This window comes from Typopeltis vanoorti, chromosome 13 (assembly GCF_054136105.1).
Source record: "Typopeltis vanoorti isolate ZY-2024b chromosome 13, IOZ_Tvanoo_1.0, whole genome shotgun sequence".
Lineage (NCBI taxonomy): Eukaryota > Metazoa > Arthropoda > Arachnida > Uropygi > Thelyphonidae > Typopeltis > Typopeltis vanoorti.
In genome coordinates, this window is record NC_143561.1 from 4,514,166 (window position 1) to 4,539,207 (window position 25,042).

The 25,042-nt window shown below is 36.6% G+C and overlaps 1 protein-coding gene across 1 annotated transcript in view; it reads right to left on the reverse strand.

Moving 5' to 3' along the window:
- LOC150099897 (pyroglutamyl-peptidase 1) overlaps window positions 1–25,042 on the reverse strand; it is a 105,475-nt gene that overhangs the window by 30,553 nt on the left and 49,880 nt on the right. Inside the window, exon 3 of the mRNA XM_090403305.1 lies at window positions 14,190–14,356. Within this exon, the coding sequence (XP_090259431.1) occupies window positions 14,190–14,356 (167 nt within the window). The remainder of the gene's footprint in view (window positions 1–14,189; window positions 14,357–25,042) is intronic.

Here is a 25,042-nt window from a genome sequence, read left to right on the forward strand (position 1 = left end):
TTCACTTGTTCTACCATTTGAAATATATCTTTTTCCCATATGGACACTGCCCACCTGGTAAAAGCTCTACCAAACTCTGAAAATTATATATGCCCTCCTACGATTATAACCAATCTACAGACTGAACATTCTTGTAATGTACAATTGTACCTTTCTAAAATTTCTTCATCTCAGTTATCAGATCTGAGCATGGTAGTCCAGATAGGATGTGATCAGGGCCTTTATTCAACAGAACCACCAAAACCTTGTTTCACAGGTGAACAGAAAGATGGTGAGAGTTAAAAGATAGTGGTAATAGAATATCTTAAAGCATGAAATGATTAAGCATTATAAGGTTTGTGATATAAAAAGAGTCTTCAGCAATGCCATGGAGAATATTTAGAATCAGTAAGGTCATTTATGTACAGAAAGAAGAGAGGGAGCAAAAGTACAAAGCCAATCAGATACTTTTGAGAAAGTAAGTATTTTGTCGTTTATACATCTTGGTCCAAGTACAAATTAACCAGATTACCTCAGAGTGCAAAGAACTCTGCACAGTAATTTGAGGTATACTAATAAATTTAGTGTTATCTCAATTTTTAGAAACTAGCGTTTTGGTATTTCAAGATAATTTAGTGCTGCATTCTTCAGATTATAAATCACATGCACAATTACTGAAGATAGCAACACTTACTCAATATTTGAGTTGGAAATTCAGCAGTTACAATTGAATGAAGAACAGGTTTGATGTTAAATCAGGTGTGAGACAAGGGTGCACATTCTCTCCACTGTTATTCAACATCTGTACAGATCACGTTATGAAGGAAAGTGGTATTAAACCTGATATATCAAAACGGGTGATGTTAATCTTAGCTCTTTACTTTATGCAGATGTCGTTATATTTCTAAATAAATCCAGTACAAGTCTGCAGTTCCTGCCTAAATCGAAGAACTGCTATAATATTAAATGTGGTATTAAAATCAGCACTAAAAAGACAAAAACAATGAAAATAGACACAAACATTTAAAACATCAAGTATATCCTAATGGTGAGCTTACAGAAAAAGTAAAACATTTCAGCTACTTAGGCACAATTTTTAGTGAAGATGGTAAATTAAATATGGAAATAGACAACAAAATTAGTAAAACTGGTATGGTAAGAAGTCAGCTGAATAAATTTATTATTATTATTCACACCTCCATGGAGTCAAAAGACTCATCGAGGGAGGTCCCTCCTAGGAAACACAAAGTCTATCATACCACCCCTTAAACGCATTGACCGTTCTCAATCTCACCACTCCATCAGGCAATGCATTCCATGGTTCAACCACCCTCCATGCAAAGAAACCACTCCTCGCCCTCTTTCTCACAGTTTTCTTTCATAACTTCCAGGGATGGCCCCCTTGTCATGACTATTTCCCGCTGTTCAACCAAGCGAAAAAACTCCCCAGTGTCAACCCTGTAACCACCTCTCAACAGTTTAAAAGTCTCAATCATATCACCTCTCCTTCTTCTATCCACCAAACTCTGCAGTCCACACTCCCTCAGTCAGCCGATCCTCATAACTAACATTGTACAGTCCTGACACCATCTCTGTTATCTGCCTTTATAACCTTTCCAGAGTTAATTTATCCCCTTCAAATCCTGGGGACTAGATCTGAGAACAACAGTCTAAGTGTGGTCTGATCAGTCTTATACAATGGAATGATAACCTTTTTTATCTCTATAGGTCAGTGTCCTTCTCATAATTGCAGCAATCCACTGTGTTACCTTCACTACCTTTGCAATATGTCCCCTAAATTTCAGGTTTCTATCAATCATCAACCTCATATCTCTTGTCTCCCCTACTTCCTCCAGTACAGCTCCTCCAGTCGAGTATGCATCCTCCCATAGATGGATCCCAAACCTCAAGATTTTACATTTTGCTGCATGGAACAGACACCTCCATTTATTTGCCAATCTGTCTAGTTCATTCAAATCCTCTTGCAGGGCTACCACATCTGCACTATTACTAATAACCCTTCCCAGCTTCACATCATCTGCAAACAACTGAATATCCCCTTGCAATCCACGGACAATGTCATTGATATAAAGGTTAAACAATACAGATCCCAGTACTGAGAACTGTGGAACCCCACTTGTAACCTTCTGCCTCTTTGATATTGCTCCACCATACACAACTCTCTGATACCTATCGGACAGCCAATCCTGAATCCAGTTGACCAACCTGATATCCAGACCAATGTGCTGCAACTTGAATATCAGCTTATCGTGTGGCACCCTGTCAAATGACTTTGCTAAGTCTAGGAAAATGACAGTATATGCCTTTACCTCATCTAATGCTCTTGTAACTTTATCATAAAAGGCTAGCATATTGCTATAACAAGAGCACCCAAGCACAAATCCATGTTGATTCTCACAGATAACATTACCCTCATCTGCCCAATGCTGTATACGGTCCTTCACTACTTTCTCCAAGATCTTACTAACTACTGATGACACACAAACTGGCCTATAATTAGACACTTCCAGTCTGCTACCACCCTTATGCAATGGCACTATCTTACCTTCCTTCCATTCCTTGAGCACCTTTCCTGCAGCCAAACTTTCATTGAAAAGCCAGGTCAAAGGCACTGTCAGTTCCCTAGCACAATCTCTCAAAACTCGTGAAATACCATCCAGTCCCTCAGCTTTACTGACATCCAGAGTACTCAGTATTTGGAACACACTCTCCTCCTGCACCTCTAAACCTCGAACCTGCTCTATCCCTCTAGTATTCAAATTGACTCCTCCAGGATGAAATACTCCAATAAAATGTTCATTGAACAATTCCATTATGTCCTCTGCATCAGTCACTCTATTCCCATTTTTAGCTCACAATGACATTCTTCCACAGTCATTTCTCCTCCTACTGGCCACAAAATGCACAAAACATAAATTTCCATAAATTTATGGAATTTTTCTAACACAGCTGAGGGATGTTGTCAAAAAAAAAACTTGATCAAAGATTGTAGACCCACAGATATGAGTTTGAGAAAGATCAGGGGAGTGAAATGGTATCAATCGCAGTATCATATTAAAAATGAAGATATCAGGAAAGAAATTGACATTGTTATCATTCAGGAATGTGTTAGCAGAGTTAATCTCATGTGGTCTGGTCACTTATGAAGACAGGAAAGGTTAGAAAAGCAAGCACTCTTTGCCAAGATGGCAGGAAAAAGACCCAAAGGAAAACCAAGATGTACAGGGATTAATACAGTAAAAAGTGTCTTAGAAATATAAGATCTGATAATGTTGGTGTTCTTGATATATTATTATTATGATTCAAGCTTCCATGGAATCAAAAGACTCATTACAGGAGGCCATATCCTAGAAAACACAAAATCTATCATACCACTCATTGACCATTCATGCTCTCATCACTCTATCAGACACTGCATTCCATGGTTCAACCACCTTCCATGCAAAGAAAACACTCCTCACCCTCTTGCTCACAGCTTCCTTTTGTAACTTCCGGGAATGACCCTTGTCCTTTCACCCTCCTTCTGTTCCATCAAATGAAAGAACTCCCCAGTATCAATCCTGTAACTACCTCTCAACAGTTCAAAGGTCTCAATTATATCACCTCTCCTTCTACTAAACTCTGCAGTCCACATCCCCTCAGCCTGTCTTTTATAACTAACATCATACAGTCCTTGATACTATCTTTGCAACCTTTCCATAGTTAACTTATCCCCTTCAAATTCTGAAGACCAAATTTGAGAACAATGGTCCAAGTGTGGCCTGATCAGGGCTTTATACAATGAATGGGAACTTATCTCTGGGTAAGCATCCTTCTCACTATTGCAGCAATCCTCTAGGTTACCTTCACCACTTTTGCAATATCTTCCCTGAATTTAAGGTTTCTACCCCAGATCCCTTGCCTCCCCTAATTCCTCCAACAGAGTATGCAGCATCCCATCGATGTTTCCCAAGCTTCGAGTCTTTACTTTTAGCTGCATTAAACTGATACCCCCCATTCATTTGTCTATCTGTTCAGTTTATTCAAATCTTCTTGAATGGCTACCATGTCTGTACTATTATTAATGACCCATCCCAGCTTCATATTATCTGCCAACAACCGAATATCTCCCTGCAATCCAATGAAAATGTCATTGATATAAAGGTTAAACAATACAGGTCCCAGTAGTGAGTCATAGGGACCCCACTTGTAACCTTCTGCCTCCTTGATTTTGTTTCCCCATATACAACTCTCTGATACCTATCAGATAGCCAAACCTGAATCCAGTTCACTAACCTGACATCTAAACCCATGTGCTGCAACTTAAATATCAGCTTATCATGTGATACTCTCTCAAATGCCTTTGTAAAATCCAAAAAAATGGCAGATTATGCCTTTCTCTCATCAACCATTCTTGTCACTTTATGATAAAAGAGGCAATCATATTACTAAAGCAAAAGCGCCCATTAACAAATCCATGTTGACTCTAACAGATAACATTACTCTCATTTGTTAAATACTATATATGGTCCCTCACTAATTCTCCAAGATTCTCTGGTCTATAGTTTGACACTTTCAGTCTACAATCACCCTTATATAATGGCACTATCTTACCCTCCTTCCACTCCTGGGGTACCTTTCTCTTGGCCAGACTTTCATTGAAAAGCCAGGACAAGGGAGCTGTCAGTTCTTTAAACCCCTGGCAAATTCCATCTGCTCCCACCATTCATTGACATCAGAGTACAGAGTATTTGAAACATACTCTCCTCTTGCACATCTAAACCTTGAACCTGTTCTATCCCTCTAGTATTAAAACCTAATTCTTCATGATGAAAGATCCAAATAAAGTGTTCACTGAACAACTCCACTATGTTCTTTGAATCAGTCACTCTATTTCCATTTTTATTCACCAATGTCATTCTTTCACAATCATTTTGCCTCCTACATGCCACATAGCTAAAAAAAATCCTTAGGATTTTCTTTGGATCTCAGGACAAATCTCTACTCATATTCCAGTTTTGACTTCCTTAGCATACTAGTCACACTCTTGGTCCAAGTCTTATATTCTTCATGCATCTGCTCTCCACCCCCTCTTAATATATCTCTTCCATAACCTCTTTTTTAAATCCAGTTCCTCTTTGATATTGTTTGTCATCCACTTTACACCAAATTGTGTTCTCTTCTTCGTTTGCAGTATACAGCTTGCTATTGCTGCTAATAAATATTCCTCCACAATTTCCCAAGCACTAATGACATCCCGCCTTTCCAATTCGTTCCTCCATTGAAATGCCCAAAGTTGATATCTAAGACTATTATAATCATCTGCCTTATAATTCCACATACATTCCTTTCTCTTTGATACTCCTGCATGTCTATTCATCTTCCAAGTCAAAACCACATGGTCTCTCTCTATCCAACTGGGATCAGAGATGCCTTCTCAGTTATAATCAGCTCCTCTGATGCTATTACCAAATCCCAAACTCTCGTGTTCGTTCTACTACATGCTGCCTAAGACATTTGTCCATGAAGAATTCTAGAAATCCCATTCCCTTATTACAACATTCAGTTTCCTCTTCCCAATTTATACTGCTGTATTTATAGTCTCCCATAACAATCATTTTTTTTTTTTCACTTGCCAAGTTCAACTGCCTAAACATCTCCTGCTCCTCACCCTCTTTGCTCCCTGGCTCGTAGAAACACCCCACTAAATATCCTAACCTGCCCACCTCTACTTCACACCATATGCTTTCAAAACCATTTATTTAAGTCATAAAACCAATATTTAAATCATCACTTATCATAAGCAGTACTCCACCAACGCGTTCTCCCTTCCTATCCTGTCGATAAATGAAGTACCCTGCTACTTCTCTTCCTATTAGTATATCTCATTCTTTTTAAGAGATCATCTTCCATCAATCCGATCTCAGATATCCCAATAATCTTTGCACAGGCTGATGCTATCAGCACAACCAATTCATCTCCTTTATTCCATATCTGGAATAAAGGAGATGAATTGAGATGAACAAGTGTTCTCTGCCAGGTTGGCAGGAAAATGACCCAGAAGAAGACCAAGATATAGGTGGATTGATACGGTACAAAGTGCCTTAGACGATAGAAATATAAGATCTGATAATGTTGGAGTCTTGACAGGTAACAGACTGATTTGGAGGAAAATTGTAGATAGGAAGTTAGTAATGATGTAAATTTTTCATGTAGTACTATCATATCCTGTACACCCCTTAATGGTACATGGCAGGAATTTGATGATGATATTCCAGATATTCCTTGCATTATTATGACAAATTAAAATGTCACTGTTTCTATACCTATCATTATCCCTCCAGACTCCACCGGATTCAGCATTACCCGATGTATTCCCTGCCCCCCTGCTCCCAAGTACATATTCCACAAGAGGTCACCCCTGCTTCCATCCACCCTGATAATTCTAGTTTTGCCAATGCCCTTCAAATCCTCCATTCTGAGAGGACATAAGTCATCATTAATCATAAGCAGTACTGCACCACATTTGTCCTTCCTACTGCCGAAAAATGATATATCCTGCTACTTCCATTCCTGTCAGTATATCATCTTCTGTCATCTATGTCTCAGAGATCCCAAATAATCATTGGACAGGCTGATGATATCATCACCACCAATTCATCTCCTTTATTCTGGCTATCCTGGTATTAGCATAAAGAATCAAGGCATCGTCACTGTTTCTATACCTATCGTGATCACCTCAAGACATCCACTAGATTTAGAATTCACAATGTATTCTCTCACAAGCAACTATTTCCACAAGAGGCCATCCATCCTGATAATTCTAGTTCTTCTGCACTGACACACTGACTCATTCAGAGAACAACACTCTCTCCAGATGCCAATGTCCTTACTCATTTAAATGCAGACTTAGAAGAAACACACGTATAAACCACAGTGAAAATTATTTAATTGTAAATATTTCATCCTAAGTATCTTAGGACATCATCAGTACAGTATTTAAACAAAAATTAGGAATAACATACAGTTAGGGCGCATGATTACAATAGAATCTCATGAAAACGTGCATAACGTGCTAAAGTAGTACAAAAAAAAAAAAACGTTAATTATTTAACACAGTTTTGTATGATAATTTCCCATACTTTAGGAATAGTAAGAACGTCGTTGCGGTTTAGGTTTGGTCTGTGTAGTAGGGCTTCAGAACTTTCTTTGTATAAACGTTCATGTTTAAATATAGATCTATGTAAAAATTTAGCCTTTTCCCAATGGAACCTATGGTTTGGATTTTCAATTCCGTGTTGAGAGAGGCCAGATTTCTGCGGTTTAAGAAGACGAATGTGGTCTTGATGTTCCGAGATGCGTTTCTGAACAGACCTACCTGTCTGTCCAAAGTAAGATAATTTGCATGAGCATGGAATCTCATAAACACCAGGTAACATCAAGGGTGAGAATTTGTCCTTAGGAGAAGGTAATAAGTTGTAAATTTGGTTGATAGGTTTGTACGTAGTGGCAAAATTGTATTTCTTCATAATTTTAGAAAGATGTTCTGAGATGCCTTTAACGTAAGGTATGGGAATCCTATGCACTTCTTCCTGTCTGGTTTGATGTATGCAGAAGTGACTGATGATTTTTTTGAGTTGTTTTGGGATTATATCCATTTAGGATGGCTGTATTTTTGATAACTTCTACTGGTTTAAAGATTCTTCAGAGGAGCAGAATTTGTGTGCTCTGGAAACTAGTGATTTAATAATGCCAGATTTCTGAGATGGATGATGAGCAGAAGAATTGTGAATGTAGCGACCTGAGAATGTAGGCTTGTGAAAGACGGAAGTGGCGATGAAACCGTCTTCTTTTCTTTTGATGTGTAAATCCAAAAAAGAGATACCCTGTGGAGATTCTTTTTCTAATGTAAAGTTGATGCGATGATGAAGAAGGTTAATTTTATCTAGAAACAGTTGTAATTCAGGTTCGGGATGATTCCATACTGCAAATACGTCATCGACATATCTTAGCCAAATTTTTGGTTTGGGTTCAAAAGTGAATATTTTTTCCTCAAGGTGTTTTAGAAACAAATTTGCTAGGTTTGGTGATAAAGGAGATCCCATTGCTGTTCCTTCCTCTTGCTTGTAAATTTGACCTTTCCAGGTGAAGTAACCTGATGCAATAACAAACTTGAACAATTCAACTATATCAGACGGAAATTTTTGAGTTAGCAATTCTATTGTTTCTTTATGGGGAACGTTAGTGAAGAGGGAGACAATGTCGAAGCTGATTAACAAGTCAGTTTTTGATAGTTGAATGTCTTTAATTTTTGTGTGAAACTCATTAGAATTTTTGATTGAAGAGACTGAGTGGCCTATGTGAGGGCAGAGAAGGTTAGATAAGAATCTTGATAACTTGTACATTGGACAGCCGATACAGTCTGCGACAGGTCTAAGTGGAACATTAGTTTTGTGTAGCTTAGGTAAGCCATAAATTCTAGGAGGTCTTGCATGGTATGTCTTAAGTTTTTTGATTGTTTCTTCATCTAAGGAGGAAGTTTCATTAAGTAGCTTATTTAATTTTCTGAGTTGACGATTCGTAAGATCAAAATCCAATTTGGAGTAAGTATTACGATCTCGAAGAAGTAAATTAATTTTTCGGTCATATGAATTGGTATCAAGAACCACAGTGGTATTTCCTTTATCAGCTCTAGTAATGATTAAATTTTTGTTACCTTTTAAGGAAATAATAGCTTTCAATTCGAACGGTGGGATATTTAATTTTGAAGGTTTGGCATTGTAGATCACTTTAGCTACTTCGAAACGAAGTTTGTTGGCTTCAATACTGGAGAGATGCTTGATGTTTCTTTCTATATTATGTATAAAGTCTAAATATGGGAAACACTTTGGTGAAATCGCAAATTTATGGCCTCTTGCTAGAACATTTAATTCATCTTTTGTTAGTTGACGGTTAGATAAATTGACTACCCATTTTTCCATTGGTAATTTGTTAGTGATCTTTTTTGATCGATTTAATAGATTAAGGTATTTAATATGTAGAGCACTATTGCTTTTATCAAAAGCTTTTTTTCCCGAATTCTTTGAGACAGTTATAATTAATTGTAGCAATTCTTGATTTAATGTATTTGACAAATCTGTTTCTAGTTCTGTAATATTTAAATAATTTTTAAATAATATTTAAATCTGTAATAAAAACAGATTTGTCAAATACATTAAATCAAGAATTGCTACAATTTTTTTTTTTTGTACTACTTTAGCACGTTATGCACGTTTTCATGAGATTCTATTGTAATCATGCGCCCTAACTGTATGTTATTCCTAATTTTTGTTTAAATACTGTACTGATGATGTCCTAAGATACTTAGGATGAAATATTTACAATTAAATAATTTTCACTGTGGTTTATATGTGTGTTTCTTCTAATTATGAACGCACCACAGGTTTCGTTATTTAAAAAAAAATAAATAAATAAAAAATAAATGCAGACTGTCTCTTGCATATAGTTCCTTTCTGCCCTCCAAGCATCCACACACTATCTTCGCTCTCTCAGTCTTCTTCCATACAACCTCAAGCATGAACCTCAGATGTCTTGCCACCCGATTCATACTGCCTCTCAAGTCATTCGTGCCCACCATCACAATTATCTTATCCACCCTTTCACTTTGCTTAATTGACATAGCCACACTTTCTATCATTCCTCCAGGCAAACACTCCTCAGGCATTCTATGCACACCATGGATCATCGGGTCTCCATACTTCACACTTCTTACCGCTCTGTTCCTTTCTTGCTCACCTACATTCCTCATTCTCTCTCCTCTAACATTTTCTTTCTGTTTCCCTACTTACCTGTTGTCCAGGCATCTCTCCATCCCTAGTTCCAGCACTCCCATGCTTTCTCATTCCCTCTCTTCTATTGGTTCTATTCTCTCTTCTTCCATCATTCACATAACTCTGTCCTCCTCTCCTACTCTGATTTGATTCACACTAATTGTTTCCAGTCTCCTAATCTTTCCTTTTCATTCTTCTCAACCCATTCCCAAGACATTCCACCTCCTTTTTCAGTTCATCTCTCTCTCTGCAAGCTACCCACTCTTGCTTGCCATTCATCCTCCCAATTAACACCAAATCCAAAAACTTCACAATGATTCAAACTTACCACACTCCCCTCTGATTACAGATTAATCTAGAAGAAGATTATTGATAGGAAGTTAGTAATGATGTAACTTTTTCATATAGTACTATCATAATAACCTGTATACCCTCTGAGGGTACGTGTCAGAAATTTGATGATGATTCTTTTGTATGTCATGAGGAAGACGTTTTTGACATGTTATTTTCTGACTACTCAGATCTTGCTTACATATTAAATAAACTTATTTAAATGAGATATTAGACTGAACATAATTTTGCTGAAGCTGCCAAATGTTTAAATATTTATGCTCTTTGTATCCAGATAAATGTGGTTTAAAAAAAAAATATGTTCTCACTTACAAGAGAAATGAAAACCAATGATGTAATTCATATTTTAAAAATTGATTTATTTCTTTATGAAATTATAATTAACTTTCCTGCACTAAAAAGAACTTCATCAATTTCAACACTAATGGCAAAGCACAATGGGGACACTAGAGTGAAAGTTGCTATACTGCATTTCTGAGCATGCACAGAAATGAAAAGAACATTGGACATCACTAAACATTCAGCTGCTCAGAAAGAAGAAAGAGAACTAAGAAGGAGAATTGCCAAGTTTCTGTGCCTTCAATATATTCTGCTAATGCAAAGTTGGGTAGAATAATAGTTAATCAATGTGATTGTAGAGAGCTTGCAGGATGATTTGATGTAGTATCCCATTAAAATTCAAGTTGTTTTAATTCCAGGCTGACAGTATGAGAAAAACATAATGGATGTCAATTTAATGTGGAAAAGTTGTAAAGTTGTGCATTTTGGGATACAAAGATTACAAGCTGTGCACTACACTGAAGGAACTGCACTGCAGGAAATTGATGAAGCCAGGGATTTGGGAGTTCTCCAAACTATAACTTTCTATCTACTACTACTAAGTAGTAGTAGATAGAAAGTTACAGTTTGGAGAGAGATAAGGGAGTTGTCATTCCTCATTATAAATCCTTGATATGACCACATCTGGATTACCATGCTCAGGTCTGGTTACCTGGGTTTCTTGGGGATGAAGAAGTGGTGAAAAGGATTCAGAGTTCAAGATTGTGAGTCGTCTGTGGAATACTTCCTATGAAGATGGATTGAAGGGTTGTGGATTGCAAAATTGATTGATAGACAAAAAAAAAAAGTAATGGGAGAGGGAATATGATAGAAACATTTAAGTTACTTAAAGGATTTTATAGGATTCATGAAGGGGAAATTTTTCAGCACTTGGCTAGAGAGGACAGAACAAGAGGTCAATCCTGGAAGTTGGGTAAGACCGTGGTTAGCAAGGACTAGATTTTTCACTTGGAGAGTTGTAATTGCTTTTTCTGTTATTGGTTTCAAGTAGAGTATGATAGGTATGGTGTTGATAGTTTGCGTCTCCCACAATGAGTCTTAGGACTCTATGGAGGTGCCTGAGCAATAATAATAATAATAAATGCAGATATCAGAAGTTAGAAATAGAACACAGAGAGGAAATCCTTTATAAAAGAGATAAGTGTGAAGTTTATTGTAGTAATTAATCCATATGGGATGTATTCAAGCTGAAACTAAAAGAAACTTTATTGCTATTCAGTTCATATAGAAATGGGTAAAGTTGTTTTATTTAGGATTCTCAACCTGATTTCAAAATTATGATATGGTTTTAGTTATTTCTTCATTGAAGTATGCTGAGATTTCATATAGAAGGAGAATTTATAAAATTGTTGCTATGGTTTAGTAGTCTATTCAATGGCTCACACTGTTAATTTCATATGGAAAGCGAGTTGAATTACTGAAGCCTTGAATGAAAGTCAGTCTTTTATACTCTTCCTGCAACTAATTACCATTATTCATCTTCACCTCCATCTCACTGCCTCAAAACCACTACTACTATCTCCCTCTTTCATGTCTATCTTCTTGATCAGTCTACTCATGTCTAAGGGCTCATGACCCTAGCCACAATGTCTCTCTCTCCATCTCTGTCTTTTGTTGCAGCAGTGGCCAACTCCAAATAAGTCCAGTGATCTTTTTAATCTGGTCCAATCATCTTAGTCTTGGGCATCTTCTTTTTCTTTGTCCTTCCACTTTTCCCAGGATGATAAGTTTTTCCAGGTTGTCATTTTAACGTCTTGAAATATGACCAAAATTTTTCAGAATTCTTTCATTTACAACGGCACATAGCCACCTCTTGATTTTTAGTTATTATTACGGGTATCTCCATGGAGTCAGTAGACTCATCGCAGAAGACCCAAACTATCAAAACAATATCTATCATATATCTCTTCTTGAATTCATTTACAGACACAGAGCTCACAACTGAGTCAGGCAATGCATTCCACTCATTTACCACCCTCTAGATGAAAAACCTCGTTCTCAACCCTTGTTAACTACACTTTTCCTTAATTTCCAGGGATGACCTCTTGTTCTTCCATCACTGTCACACAGCTGAAACATTTCCCCTCCATCAATCTTATAAAAACCTTTTAGGAATTTAAATGTTTCTATCATATCCCCTCTTCTCTGCATATCAACCAACCCTTCAATCCACAAGCTCTCAATCTATCAATGTATGGAGCATTTTTTACATCACTCTCCTCTGAACCCTCTCCACAAGCTCCTCATCTCCAAGGAATCCAGGTGACCAGACCTAAGCACAGTAATCCAAATGTGGAAGTATCAACGCTTTATAAAGGGGAATAATAACCTCTTTATCTCTGGATGTTAGTGTGTTCTCCTCAATAACCAAGTAATCCTATGTGCAATCTTGGAAACCTTGGCAATGTGTCCCCTGAACTTCATCTCCCTATCCACCAACACCCCAAAGTCCCTAGCCTCATCAATCTCTTGGAGTACAGTTCCATCAATGTAGTATACAGCTGGTAATCTTTTAATTCCAAAATGCACAATTTTCCACACTGAACTGACATCCATTACCATTTGCCCATTTTGCCAGCTTATTTAAATCATCCTGCAAACCATCAGCTTGATTTTTTATTGCGCTACCCAACTTTGCATCATCAGCAAACAACTGAATATCTTCCTTTAAGCCATTTCCTATATCATTCATGTACAAATTAAACAACAATGGCCCAAGCACGGAGCCCTGAAGCACACCACTGGTCACCTGTCTCATCCTCGACTCTGCTCCTCCATACACCACCCTCTGGTATCTCTCCCTGAGCCATTGTCCTATCCATATCACCAGTTTAGTATCCATTCCCATCTGCTACAATTTAACAACCAGTATTCCATGGGGTATCCTGTCAAAAGCCTTGGCAAAATCCAGAAGTACCACTGTGTAGCCATTTCCTTTGTCCAACTCAGATGTCATTCTATTATAAAATGTTAATAAATTGCTAAGGCAGGATCTCCCTGAGCCATTGTCCTATCCATATCACCAGTTTAGTATCCATTCCCATCTGCTACAATTTAACAACCAGTATTCCATGGGGTATCCTGTCAAAAGCCTTGGCAAAATCCAGAAGTACCACTGTGTAGCCATTTCCTTTGTCCAACTCAGATGTCATTCTATTATAAAATGTTAATAAATTGCTAAGGCAGGATTGACCTTTAACAAAACATGTTGGCCCCTATAGAGTATCATATCCTGATCCACCCATTCTTGAATTTTGTCTTTAACCAACTTTTCCAAAACTTTTATCACCACTCCCGAGATGGTGATTGGCCTGTAATTAACTACCACAGTTTTAGAGCCACCCTTATGCAAAGGACGTATCATACTTTCATTAGACCCTCTGTCCATTCAGGAGAATCTCAACATTCTTCTTCAGCAACACATCTCTGAGGTATCTTGTCCATATCTTTCTTGATGATATACTGAATTTTCTTACTGAATTTTTTCTTACTGTATTAAGATCTCAAAACTGTTATAGCAACAAGTTTTTTTTATGTGATAGCATGAAACATATCTCACACACAAACATACATACATAGCATTTATATGTTAAACCATAGTAAACTAATTTCAAAGTTGCTTTTGCAGTGTATATAAATGAAAATATTTTGTTTAATTAATGAATGGTTGTAATTACTTCAAATATGAACCTTTGGTTTGTATTTTTCCCACAGTTCGGGAACTGTTCTTGTTACACTCTCATATTCAACAGGAATCTCCTCAATAACAAGTTTCACATTTTTTATGCCTATCTTGGCTAATTCCTGTACTGCAATCCAACTTGAATTTACGGAATAAGTACGAAATGGTCCAAATCCTAAAAATAGATAAAATAAAATAAATGCATAATTAGACATAACTGCATTAACCAACTCTACTGGACATGATGGATTTTTCCACCATGCAAAACACTGATGTAGAGTACCAATGAAATTGAAGTGGCATTGACAAAACATTGAAATAACATGGGAAGTTTAAGATAGTTGGTGTATTTCATTCACCATGGCCAGTTGGTTGGTGCAAAAATTATATTAATAAAAAAAGAAGAACAATGAGAAATTATAACTTTCAATACTGAAGTATTAGAGGACAAATTACAATAATGAGCATTTTCTGTGAAATTTATGTTAATGAGGGGATTATAAAAAGAGCAGAAGTGAGAGGGGAAGAACCAGAGGCCACCCTTGGAAGTTATGTAACAGTATGGTGAAGAAGGGTGTGAGGAGTAAATTTTTTTACATGGAGAACTGTGACCGAATGGAACGCATTACCAGAATATGTTGTTAACGTAGGAAGTGTTAAGGATTTTAAGACTGAGTATGATAAATATGTTGTCAAAAATAAATCTCCCACAATGAGTCTGCTGACTCCAGGGAGGGTGTATTAATATTAATAATAATAATAATGAGAAATGACACCAGAATATTTTTGTTTATAAAAAATTACCTGCGAAAATGTATATAAAAGGTGTTCTGTGCTGCCTTTTCACCATGGAATGGGATGAAAATATATGAACAAATTCTTGTGTCCTGATAACTGCACTTGAGCTGTTACTATAATGAAAAGGCAGTATATATATGGCATACAAGAATCCATAAATGTAACTTTTACACAGCTGCTTCATTTCCACACGAAAATGCTTCAGATTACAAGAGGGAAAAAAAAAAAACAGTTTGCTTTGGCAGCAGCAACTGCAATGCTATTGATGATAACCAAACAAAATGAACTAACAGGAATTATACCAAAGCACAGAGGAGACTATGTATGCTCTCCATCTACAGTCATGTTTAGTGTCTTTTCTCAATGCCTCCATTATCATACACATCGAAAAAAGCATACACTTAACTACACAGATAAAAAATAAAATATAATAAAAAAAATAATTTTTTAATGACAAGCGATATGCTTTTTCATGTCAATTTTGTTTTATCATCTTTACACCCACTCATTTTGAATAATTTTAAAAATGATAGTAATGATTAATTTTTAATGAACAAATAGAATTTTTGTTGATTTCCTTGGTTCAATAACATCGATGATTACAGTGCATAAAAACACAGCACTCCAAATCATGTTGATAGCATGGACACTGTTTCACTGCCAATGAATAACTACACAATGTATGGGGAAAACAAATGCACAGGACAAATACAGATTTAGGGTTTGGAGGAATTACAGTGCTACGATCTTTCGTTGATTGGTTCGGATTTGGGAATAATCGTATTATATATGAATCGAGGGAAATACAGCGATAAATTGAATCAGCATAAATTTAGCACTTTTTTAGGCTTCGAGTAGAACCGTGTTATATCGAATTATGGAATACATAGTGCTTTTTTTTTTTAGGGTTCGGGAAAAAAACATGTTATATAGAATCAGCGTTAAATGGAGTCTTACTGCACTTATTAATGAGACAGTAAGGAAATGGTATAATAATGAAAATTAGTAATGGAATGACACTTGCATAAGAAAAAATGATATTAATTGCAGAATTTTTGGCTAGGTTTCCTAGCATTTCAATGCACACAGATGACAAGAGATAAATAAAACAACTCTTAAAATGTAAGTATTTGTGATAATATATGCTATTAATTGCAGGAAGATTGAATTCTAAGTAGATAAAGCTAAGAGTAAATAATTATTAATTCAAGAATGCAGGAATGTGGAATGTTACATAGGTTGACCTAGGAAAATTGTGAAAGTTTTAAGACAGTCATTCCTGTTGAGTTGTGAATATGGGCACAACTTTCTTTGTATAATCTTTCAAGGAAAAAATGACTTCTGTCTAAGACTAGTTTTATTCCAGTGAATTCTATGCCTAGTGAATAAGGATAAAGATTATAAAATTCCATGCTTGGAGCCTTTATTATGGGCAGATTGGTCATTCAGCACAGGTTCATATGGAAGAATATCAAAATTATATTTTACTTCATGAGTCAGGTAAGTTTCATTTATGAAATCACGCCTTATCCACTAGGCATAGAATTCGCTAGAATAAAACTAGTCTTACACAGAAATTATTTTTTCTTGAAAGATTGTTTATCATTATTACCCTAAGACCCCCATGGAGTCTCATCTAGGAGGTCCTTTTTGTCATACGCACAGCTCATCGTACTGTGCTTTAAACACACTCAAATTCTCTGCAGACATCTCAGACAAGGCATTCCAATCATTCACAACTCTGCATGCAAAAAAACCTGCTTTTCACTCCTTTGTTCACATCCTCCTTATACAGCTTCCAGGGATGAACTCTTATTCTCCCCTGATCTCCCACCATTTTCTGTAAAACCTTTTCAATACTGATCCTATAACAACCCCTTACTAACTTGTAGGTCTCCATTATATCACTCCTCCTCCTCCTGTCCACAGACTCTGCAAGTTGCATCTTCTCAACCTTTTCTCATATTTGACATTCCAGAGATCAGAAACTAACTTAGTCAGTCATCCCTGGACTCTTTCTAAAGTCTCTTCATCTTTTTAAAAACCAAGTGACCAAATCTGTGCATAGTAGTCCATGTACAGCTGTATTGATCTTTTCAGCTAATTCCTCTGTAAAAATTTGATGTAGCTTAATAATGCCAGAAAGCCTTACATCAATTTTTACAGAAGTCAAGCCCAGTAAGATTGTAACCTCTATGTATAGTTAAAAAGTTTGTTAATGTAAATAATCCCTATGGGCATTGTCTATACTCACTGCCCAAAGAGGGAAAATTCTAGAATGTATTGAACTAAGGCAATACCTTGCCACAAGTAAACCGTATATGTTAGCTCTTCCTCCCAGACGAGTCTTTGACTCCGTGAGGTCTTGGGTTATTAATAATAATAAAGACATAAAATCTGTTTGTGAAGTCCACCTGTAAATACTCAAGGTCAGTGTTAAACGGACCGACAAACTTCAGACGAATGTCTGCTGTCCAAAACAAATAGGATTAAAGGAGTACACGAGAAGAACAAAGAAAGGGTCAGCGTCAGTGGAAGAACAAGGGACCGCACCGAAATGTTCGGGGTCCCATATCTTCGTGCAGGGATATGAAAGAAGGTGAATAATAGGTGTTGGCCAGAAGATCGAGTATCGGTTCCAGGAGTTCCTCGTCGGGTTTCCAGAGGTTGTTATCGAGAAGTCGCCAGCGGTTGTCTGTCAGATGTAAGCCATTGAGGACGCGACTTCAGGAGAAGTCATGCCATAGGCCTGAAAGAAAAGATGATAGGAGCCAATCAATGCATAGACCTGATAACAACTCTTTGCCGGGAGATATTGTCCAAGGAGAAGGAATTTTCAAGCGAGAAAGAATTCCTCCGTTACATTCAACGCGCATGCAAATACTCCTCAAGCCGAGAATCTTTGCCTGTGCACTGGGAGGACACTGTCTCAGAAAATCGTCAATAAGTCTAATGCCGGTATAAGCAGGGGGAGAAAACCTGATGCGGGAGAAAAGGATCAGGACTCCAGTTCAAAGCCAAGTACACAGTGGGTAGCAGCCATAAAGTGAGTTGATCCGTTTGTTCAATTTTCTTGAATTATAGGAGAACTTTATTAGTGGACTGTTAAGTTGAGGCTGATGAAATTGAGCAGAGTTAATGGTTGAAAATTAGATGTTTAATAATTAATAGAAATTTATATGTGTAACAGTCAGAGAGTAACTGTTTGTCAATGGTGCATTTTGCCTATAGAATTATCTAGTATCAGAAGGAAAGAGCTTTTGCATGTAATGATATTTTTTTATGTGCATAACAGTTAAGAAGTAACAGTTTATTAATAGGTACCATTGCTTAGGGTAGTAATAACTTGTATTTGGAAGAGAGTGGTTATTTATGTGACATAATTTTCATGAATTGAAAGGGCATTTTAAGCTAATTGTTTTCTGTAGAGCTGAACCAAGCAAATTTTTCTTTATTGCAATAAGAGGGTAAATTGTTTTATGTAAAATAAATGTGTTGTTTAAATGTCAGAGTGTCGCCTGATACTTAATTTTTTGATGCACTGTTCTGAAAAAAAATATTAGAAGCTATTAGTGGGAACCCAGTAGAAAGGATAGTAAAGGATAGTAGACCACGACTGCAGATATTAATTAATCAGGGATAATTTGAATGTAATGGGAAAACTACTGGATGCACTTAACACTTCTTGTTACTAGAAAATGGACATCAGTGGCGCGGCTTTTCAAATAAATTTTCTGGTGTTCAAAGAATAAGAAGGCAAGTGCAGAAGGCAGTGTAGCTTAAAGAGATATTAGAGAGATAAATAGAGATAAGGAAAATAATAGGCTATATAAATAAATAGAGATATAAAGAAGGGGACATATAAATAAAAAAAAGGAAAAATATAGTAAGATAAGATATATAAATATTAATAAAGAAATAGACCCCCTCCCCGTTTACACTTCATTCCATGCTACACCTGCAAGCTGTCTCCTGAGCTCCACATATACCCTTTTCTCACAGAGGTTCTTACACTGCTATCAACCACCCGAGTAATCACTTCATGGTCACTCTCACCAACTGGAGGGTGATTTGACACCTAATTTATAATGACATCTTCTGATGAGATGATCAAATCCAGCACCCTCAATCCTCATGTGCCCTCTGTTACATACTGCCTTGAGGTTGTTGTCCCTCAAAAACTCGCTCATTTTCTTTACTTCCAGTTGCTATCTTATCATCCCAATCTATATTGCCATAATTGCCAGCAAAGGTTGGTTGATTGGTACAGCCTCTGCTACTAATGGCTCAGTTAAGTAAGTTTGAGTGTGGTTAGTAGTTGGAAGGGGGCTAATCGTTCAATGCTGTTGGCACACTCTCCCTCAATGAGTCTTTGGACTCCCTGGAGGTGTCAAATAACAATAATAATAATTTAAATTGCCCATAACAATCACCCTTTTCTTATTTGTTTGACTAATTTGATTATACATTTCATGGTCACTACCATCCACATAACCAGGTCTACAGGGTGTTCGGGATAAATTTGACAGTTTCGTAAGGAAAAAGAAAATCTTCTTTGTATCTATTAAATTTAATGAATTGACAAAAAAACATTACAGGCAGAGTTAATTACAATACTATCAACAAGATTTACTCAAAATAACCACCATTAGCATCGATCACAGCTTCAATTCTGCTTCGGAACCTCGAACAAGCTGATGCTACAGTCTCCTTGGGAAGGGCCGCAAAAACTGTTTTAATTTTATCCATTAACTGGGCTTTTGTATTACTGGAAGTGCGATTGGTGTCTTTTTCAACTGCGCCCCATACAAAATAATCCATGGGGTTAAGGTCTGGGGAGTTTGGAGGCCAAACATTTGGACTGGTGAAGTCGTAGAAATTTTCAGACAACCATTTTTGACTTTTCCCAGAGGTGTGGCAAGGGGCCGAATCCTGCTGCCATACATACGGCCTACCATTGGCTACCCTTGTTATCCAGGGCTTGACTACAGTTAGCAACTCCACGAACAAAGCCCGAATTCCAATGCCAGGGTTCTTCAACACCTGTTCCTGCAGATTTGCGAGGAATTCTGCTGTACGAACGCAATCAGATCGTCTGCTAGGGATCTTTCTTCTTGCTACATCCTCGTAGTCACCATTGCAAGTCTCTAGTTCATGCCTGATTGTTTTTACTGTATTCAGGGAGCATTTGGCAGCAGTCGTAATATCCTTATTTTGATGGCGGGCACGAATCATCATGATACAAGTTATTCTCTTCCATGATTCAGGTGGGTTCCAGCTATCCATCCTTTCTGACATCTTGTATATGAATGAAGAAGGGTCCAAACTTTTAAATGAAGAGAAGTGTGTGTTAATACATGTAACTTACGGAAAAATATAATTAATTATAAATATGTCAAATTTATCCCGAACACCCTGTATAACAATATCCATCTAAGTATTTCATTCTGTTCACCTCTATCTCACACCATACCGCCTCAAAACCACTGGTGCTATTTCCCTCTTGCATCTCTACCTTGTATGGACATAACTCTTTCTCTATCATCAATAGTACTCCCCCTCCCTTTCTATCTTCACGAAACAAATTATACCCTTCCATCTCTATTTCTGTCAGGATGTCATCCTCATCCAACCATGTCTCACTTATGCGAGCAATTCTTAGGTGAACAGACTCAATTAATGGAATCATTTGCCTTGTTTCTTGCACTTCTAACATTTGTATACAAACATAGCAGCTCATTTCTGGATCTATAGCAAGTTCCACTTATACCACTTATTAGATGCGACTTCTCCATTCTTAACTCGATCCCTGGTTATCCCCTTCTCTTCTTGTCCACACACCCATTCACATCCTTTCTCATGCTGTGTTCCCTGTCCACCCTGAACATCTGTTTCCCTGTTTATCTTGCACACTTGTTTTCTCATTCTCTGTACTTATGCTACTCACTTCTTCATTCATACTCTCCTACTCTTTCACATCATTTCTTACTTGATCAAATTCATTATCTGCACTCATTTCTCTACCTTCCAGCAGCAGTTCCCCCTATCATTCAAATGCAGTCCATCACTCTTATACAGTTCAATTCATCCTTCAAACTCATTCCACGCATTAACAAACTGCACTCCTTTCTCCTCACACATTAACACATGTGAATGATATGTTAGCATTTCTGCTAACATATTATTCACAATCTTCGCTCTCTTCCTCATTTCATCACTGTCATACCTGGACAACATACTGACTACCTTTCCTATCACACTATTATCTTTTATCCATCTCAACAACCTCCTGATATCCATTCGGACATTTGCTTTGTTTCCTGTCAAGTCATTTGTTCCTGTTACCACTGCCAACTCTTTTGCTCACTTACTTCTGAAATCCAATGCCTCAATCACTGTATTCATTCTACCTCCAGGAGAGCAAACCTTCTGCATCCTCTCATCCACCACACCTCTAATAATTGAATCCCCCATCTAACACCACTCACTTTTGTTACTTCTTTCATACCGATATTATTCATTTTCACTCTTTCGTACATATCTCAAATTCTCTTAACTTCTCTCTGCATCCATTTCATCTCTTGCCTCGTGTTAACCAACTTAACTTTCAAATCTTGTGTCACATTTTCCTTCTCATTCACTCTCTCAATTTTGTCGGCAGCCATACACACTTTTTTGCAGTCAATGCTGCTCACCACCTTACCTTTTAATTGCACTCTGTTTTTCTACTTCCGCTACATTCATATCATTTTCATCTTTCTTACCATCGACTGTTAAGTTTATTAGATTGCTCATTCACTTTTTCAAAACTTTTTTCCCATTGTTTCACTGCTCTTTTACACCATCTCTCTTTTCTATCAGATGAGCACTCATCCTCCTTGTGGCATTCTTGTTACTAACACTTTCAGTTACCAATATGTTGCCACTCATCAAGCCCTCATTCAGCTCACACTTCACATATACCCTCCTTCAGTCTGCTTTAAATATCCATAATTTATTTACTTAATCGAAGGAATACTTATCTGAAATAGGAGCTTTCTTTACACACTGCTACTTTTCGTCACGACACCCAAATTATACACAAAAAGTTGTGAAACCCATATCCACAGACTGAATGTCAACAGAACAACTGTCTTAAACTCACAATTTTGGGAGGTCATCTTAAGTAACACTCCTCATTCTTGTGTTTCTTAATTTTTTTTTTTTGTATAGTAGAAGTAGACAAATTAAAACAAACACTTAATTTGTCTACTTCTACTATACAAACGATTTTAAAAAACAAGGACAAAATTAAGTGTTCAGCAACACAAACACAACATCTTCTGCAACAAAGGTAACCCAATCCAGAAGCAATGCTTTAGAGGAAATGGAGAAATGTCTTTCCATCTGGATTGATGACGAAACCAAACACAACATGCCATTAAGTCAGGCAATAATCATGGAAAAGGCCAGAAGTATTTTTAATCATATTCAAAAACAAAGAGAGGATTTAACCAACCTATTTAACCAACCTCTGCTAGCTGCAAAAACTTTACAGCTAGCAGAGGTTGGTTAAATAGATTTAAAAAAAAAGAAGCAACCTCTACAACATTCGAATCACTGGAGAAGCAGCGAGAAGAAAACAACAAATGACACTAGATGACTTTCACTAAAAAATTAAGAATTTCAGAAGAGCCAGAACCTTCGACAGCACAAAAATAAACTTTGTACATGTATTTCTGTGTATATATGTATATGTGTTATGTATATTTTGCAAGTTAATATAAAAATAATTTAAAATTAAAGTAAAACTTGTTTATTCTTGGTCATGTGTTCCCCTATTTACTACGTGTTAAAATGACCCCGTTTAACATTGTTTCATTTAGCATTTTGTCTTTTAAGAATGCATCCTAAGTGTTAATCGGGGTATTACTGTGCACCTCAAAAATTTGTAAGTGGCAATCATATCCTACCCTTCTCCTAATAAGTACACCTCAATAATTTATATGCTGCAATCATATCCTGCCCTTCTTTTATCTACTAGACTGTAATTACATTTCCATAATCTATCCTGATAGATGACATTCCAGGGTCTTGATAATATTATTATTATCTGTTTAATTGCGTTTATTCCTTAGAAAATTAGTTTTATAGTATTACACAGAAGTCATTTCTTGTAATAATTTAATATTAAATACAGGTGTAAAAGGCACCAAAAATGCAGAAGAAAAGAAATGCTAACAAACAAAAACAGTGAAGTAGTGAACAAGAAGGTTTATCAGTGTTGGATTTGGTGATAACCTCACAGGATATGGCTGTGAATGAGGTATTAACACTGCCACCTGTTGGTGAGAGTGATCACAAGGTTTGGAAGGTGATCAAACAGGACAAAGCTGTTACCAAGAAGATCTACATGTGGAACTATAAGGTGGATGATTATGAGAAGCTCTGTAGTCAACTAGCATCAATACACTGGGTTGATGAATTGTTCAGAAAAGATGCTGACAGTGCATGGGAATGATAAGGCAGTATCTAACACAAGCAATGAATAACGGCATACCAAGAGTTAAGTGGATAAAAAGAGCAGAAGTGAAATGAATGAACAGTGAAATCAAGCAAACAGCAAGCATTGTTACAAAAGAAGTTATGGAGGGGGGGGGATACAAGCATCTGTATCTGTTCATGTATCTGCTCAGTACAGTTTGTAGTGAACAGATGCATAAAGAATATAAACTGTAGGATGGAAAAGTGACAAGCATGGTTAAAAAAGAAAAAGTAGAAGAGGAGATTGTTCAGTTAGGTTAAAGCTAATCCAAGGGAATTTTTCTGTTATGTGGCAAGCAGGAAGAAAAATAATTATGGTAAGTTGACACCGATAAATAGTTATGGTAGCAGAATAACTACAGAAAATGATATAGTGGAATTATTTAATGAACACTTCATCAGTGTATATCATAGTGGTGTGAATAATGACATGTAACATATAGAAGAGAGACAAGGATTAGGAAAATTAAAGGTGAATCAAGTGTTGCTTGGGTTAGATGTTAATAAGGGCAGGGCTGCATTTACCATTAGGCGCATGAGGCGCAAGATGGGGGCCTCATTTTAAAACCTTACTCCTCACAAAGAACAATAAAAAAAAAGCATAGCTATAGTTGCAAAATAAAATACTTATTTTTAAATATTAAATTCAAAATATAAAAAGTAGAGGCCACTGAAAAATTTGTGAGGCTTCCCACTTCCATTTGAAATACATTGTTCTTTCCTTAGAATATAAAACTAACAGGAACTCTGTATTCCATAAAATTCATGTATGTAAGCATACCATTTCTTTGCTGGATGTATATACACGTCCAGTAAACCTGGATAATATTCTGTCCAACTGCTGAAAGAACATGGATAAGACTTAATTTGACTGTCGTGTCCATTAGAAGGTGTGATAATCCTTCACGCTGAAAAGAACACTTAACTACATTACCTGGCATACATAGTAACTACGTGCTGTGGCCTACAGCAAGAAATGCAGTTGCTTGCCGTTTGCTCGGTAACTGGAATCTAAGTTATATCAGACTAAATACCTATGAGTTATATTCATTTTGCTGCTTGTTTTTATCGTATATAGTTTTTAATGCCAGTGTAAAATAAGATATCCTTTCATACTTTCTTCACTTCATATTGTATCACTTTGGAAGATCAATGTCACTATCAATTTTTTTGTTAATTATTTTAATCGCCAATACATTTTAAAATTCTCCAAGAACTTGATTGAAGATAATTATTTTTGTCAAACAATTATTTTATAAATTCATGAAAATCTGAATATAAAAATGAATACAGCCTCCATCTATTCCAAATTAAGTTTCCTATTTTATTCATAATCTTAGTTCGAAGGCTAGTTATCATACGTAAATCTTGAATCATATCATGTAATGCATAATTTTTATAACGTAATCTGTTGGTTTTTGCATTTCAACTTTCTTGGTTCCCCCCTAATCACTCACTACAAATCAAAATAAACGGCAGTTATGAAGTCAACTGTTATGTACATATTTTCGGCTAATTTCGATATTATGCGGCAGTTTTG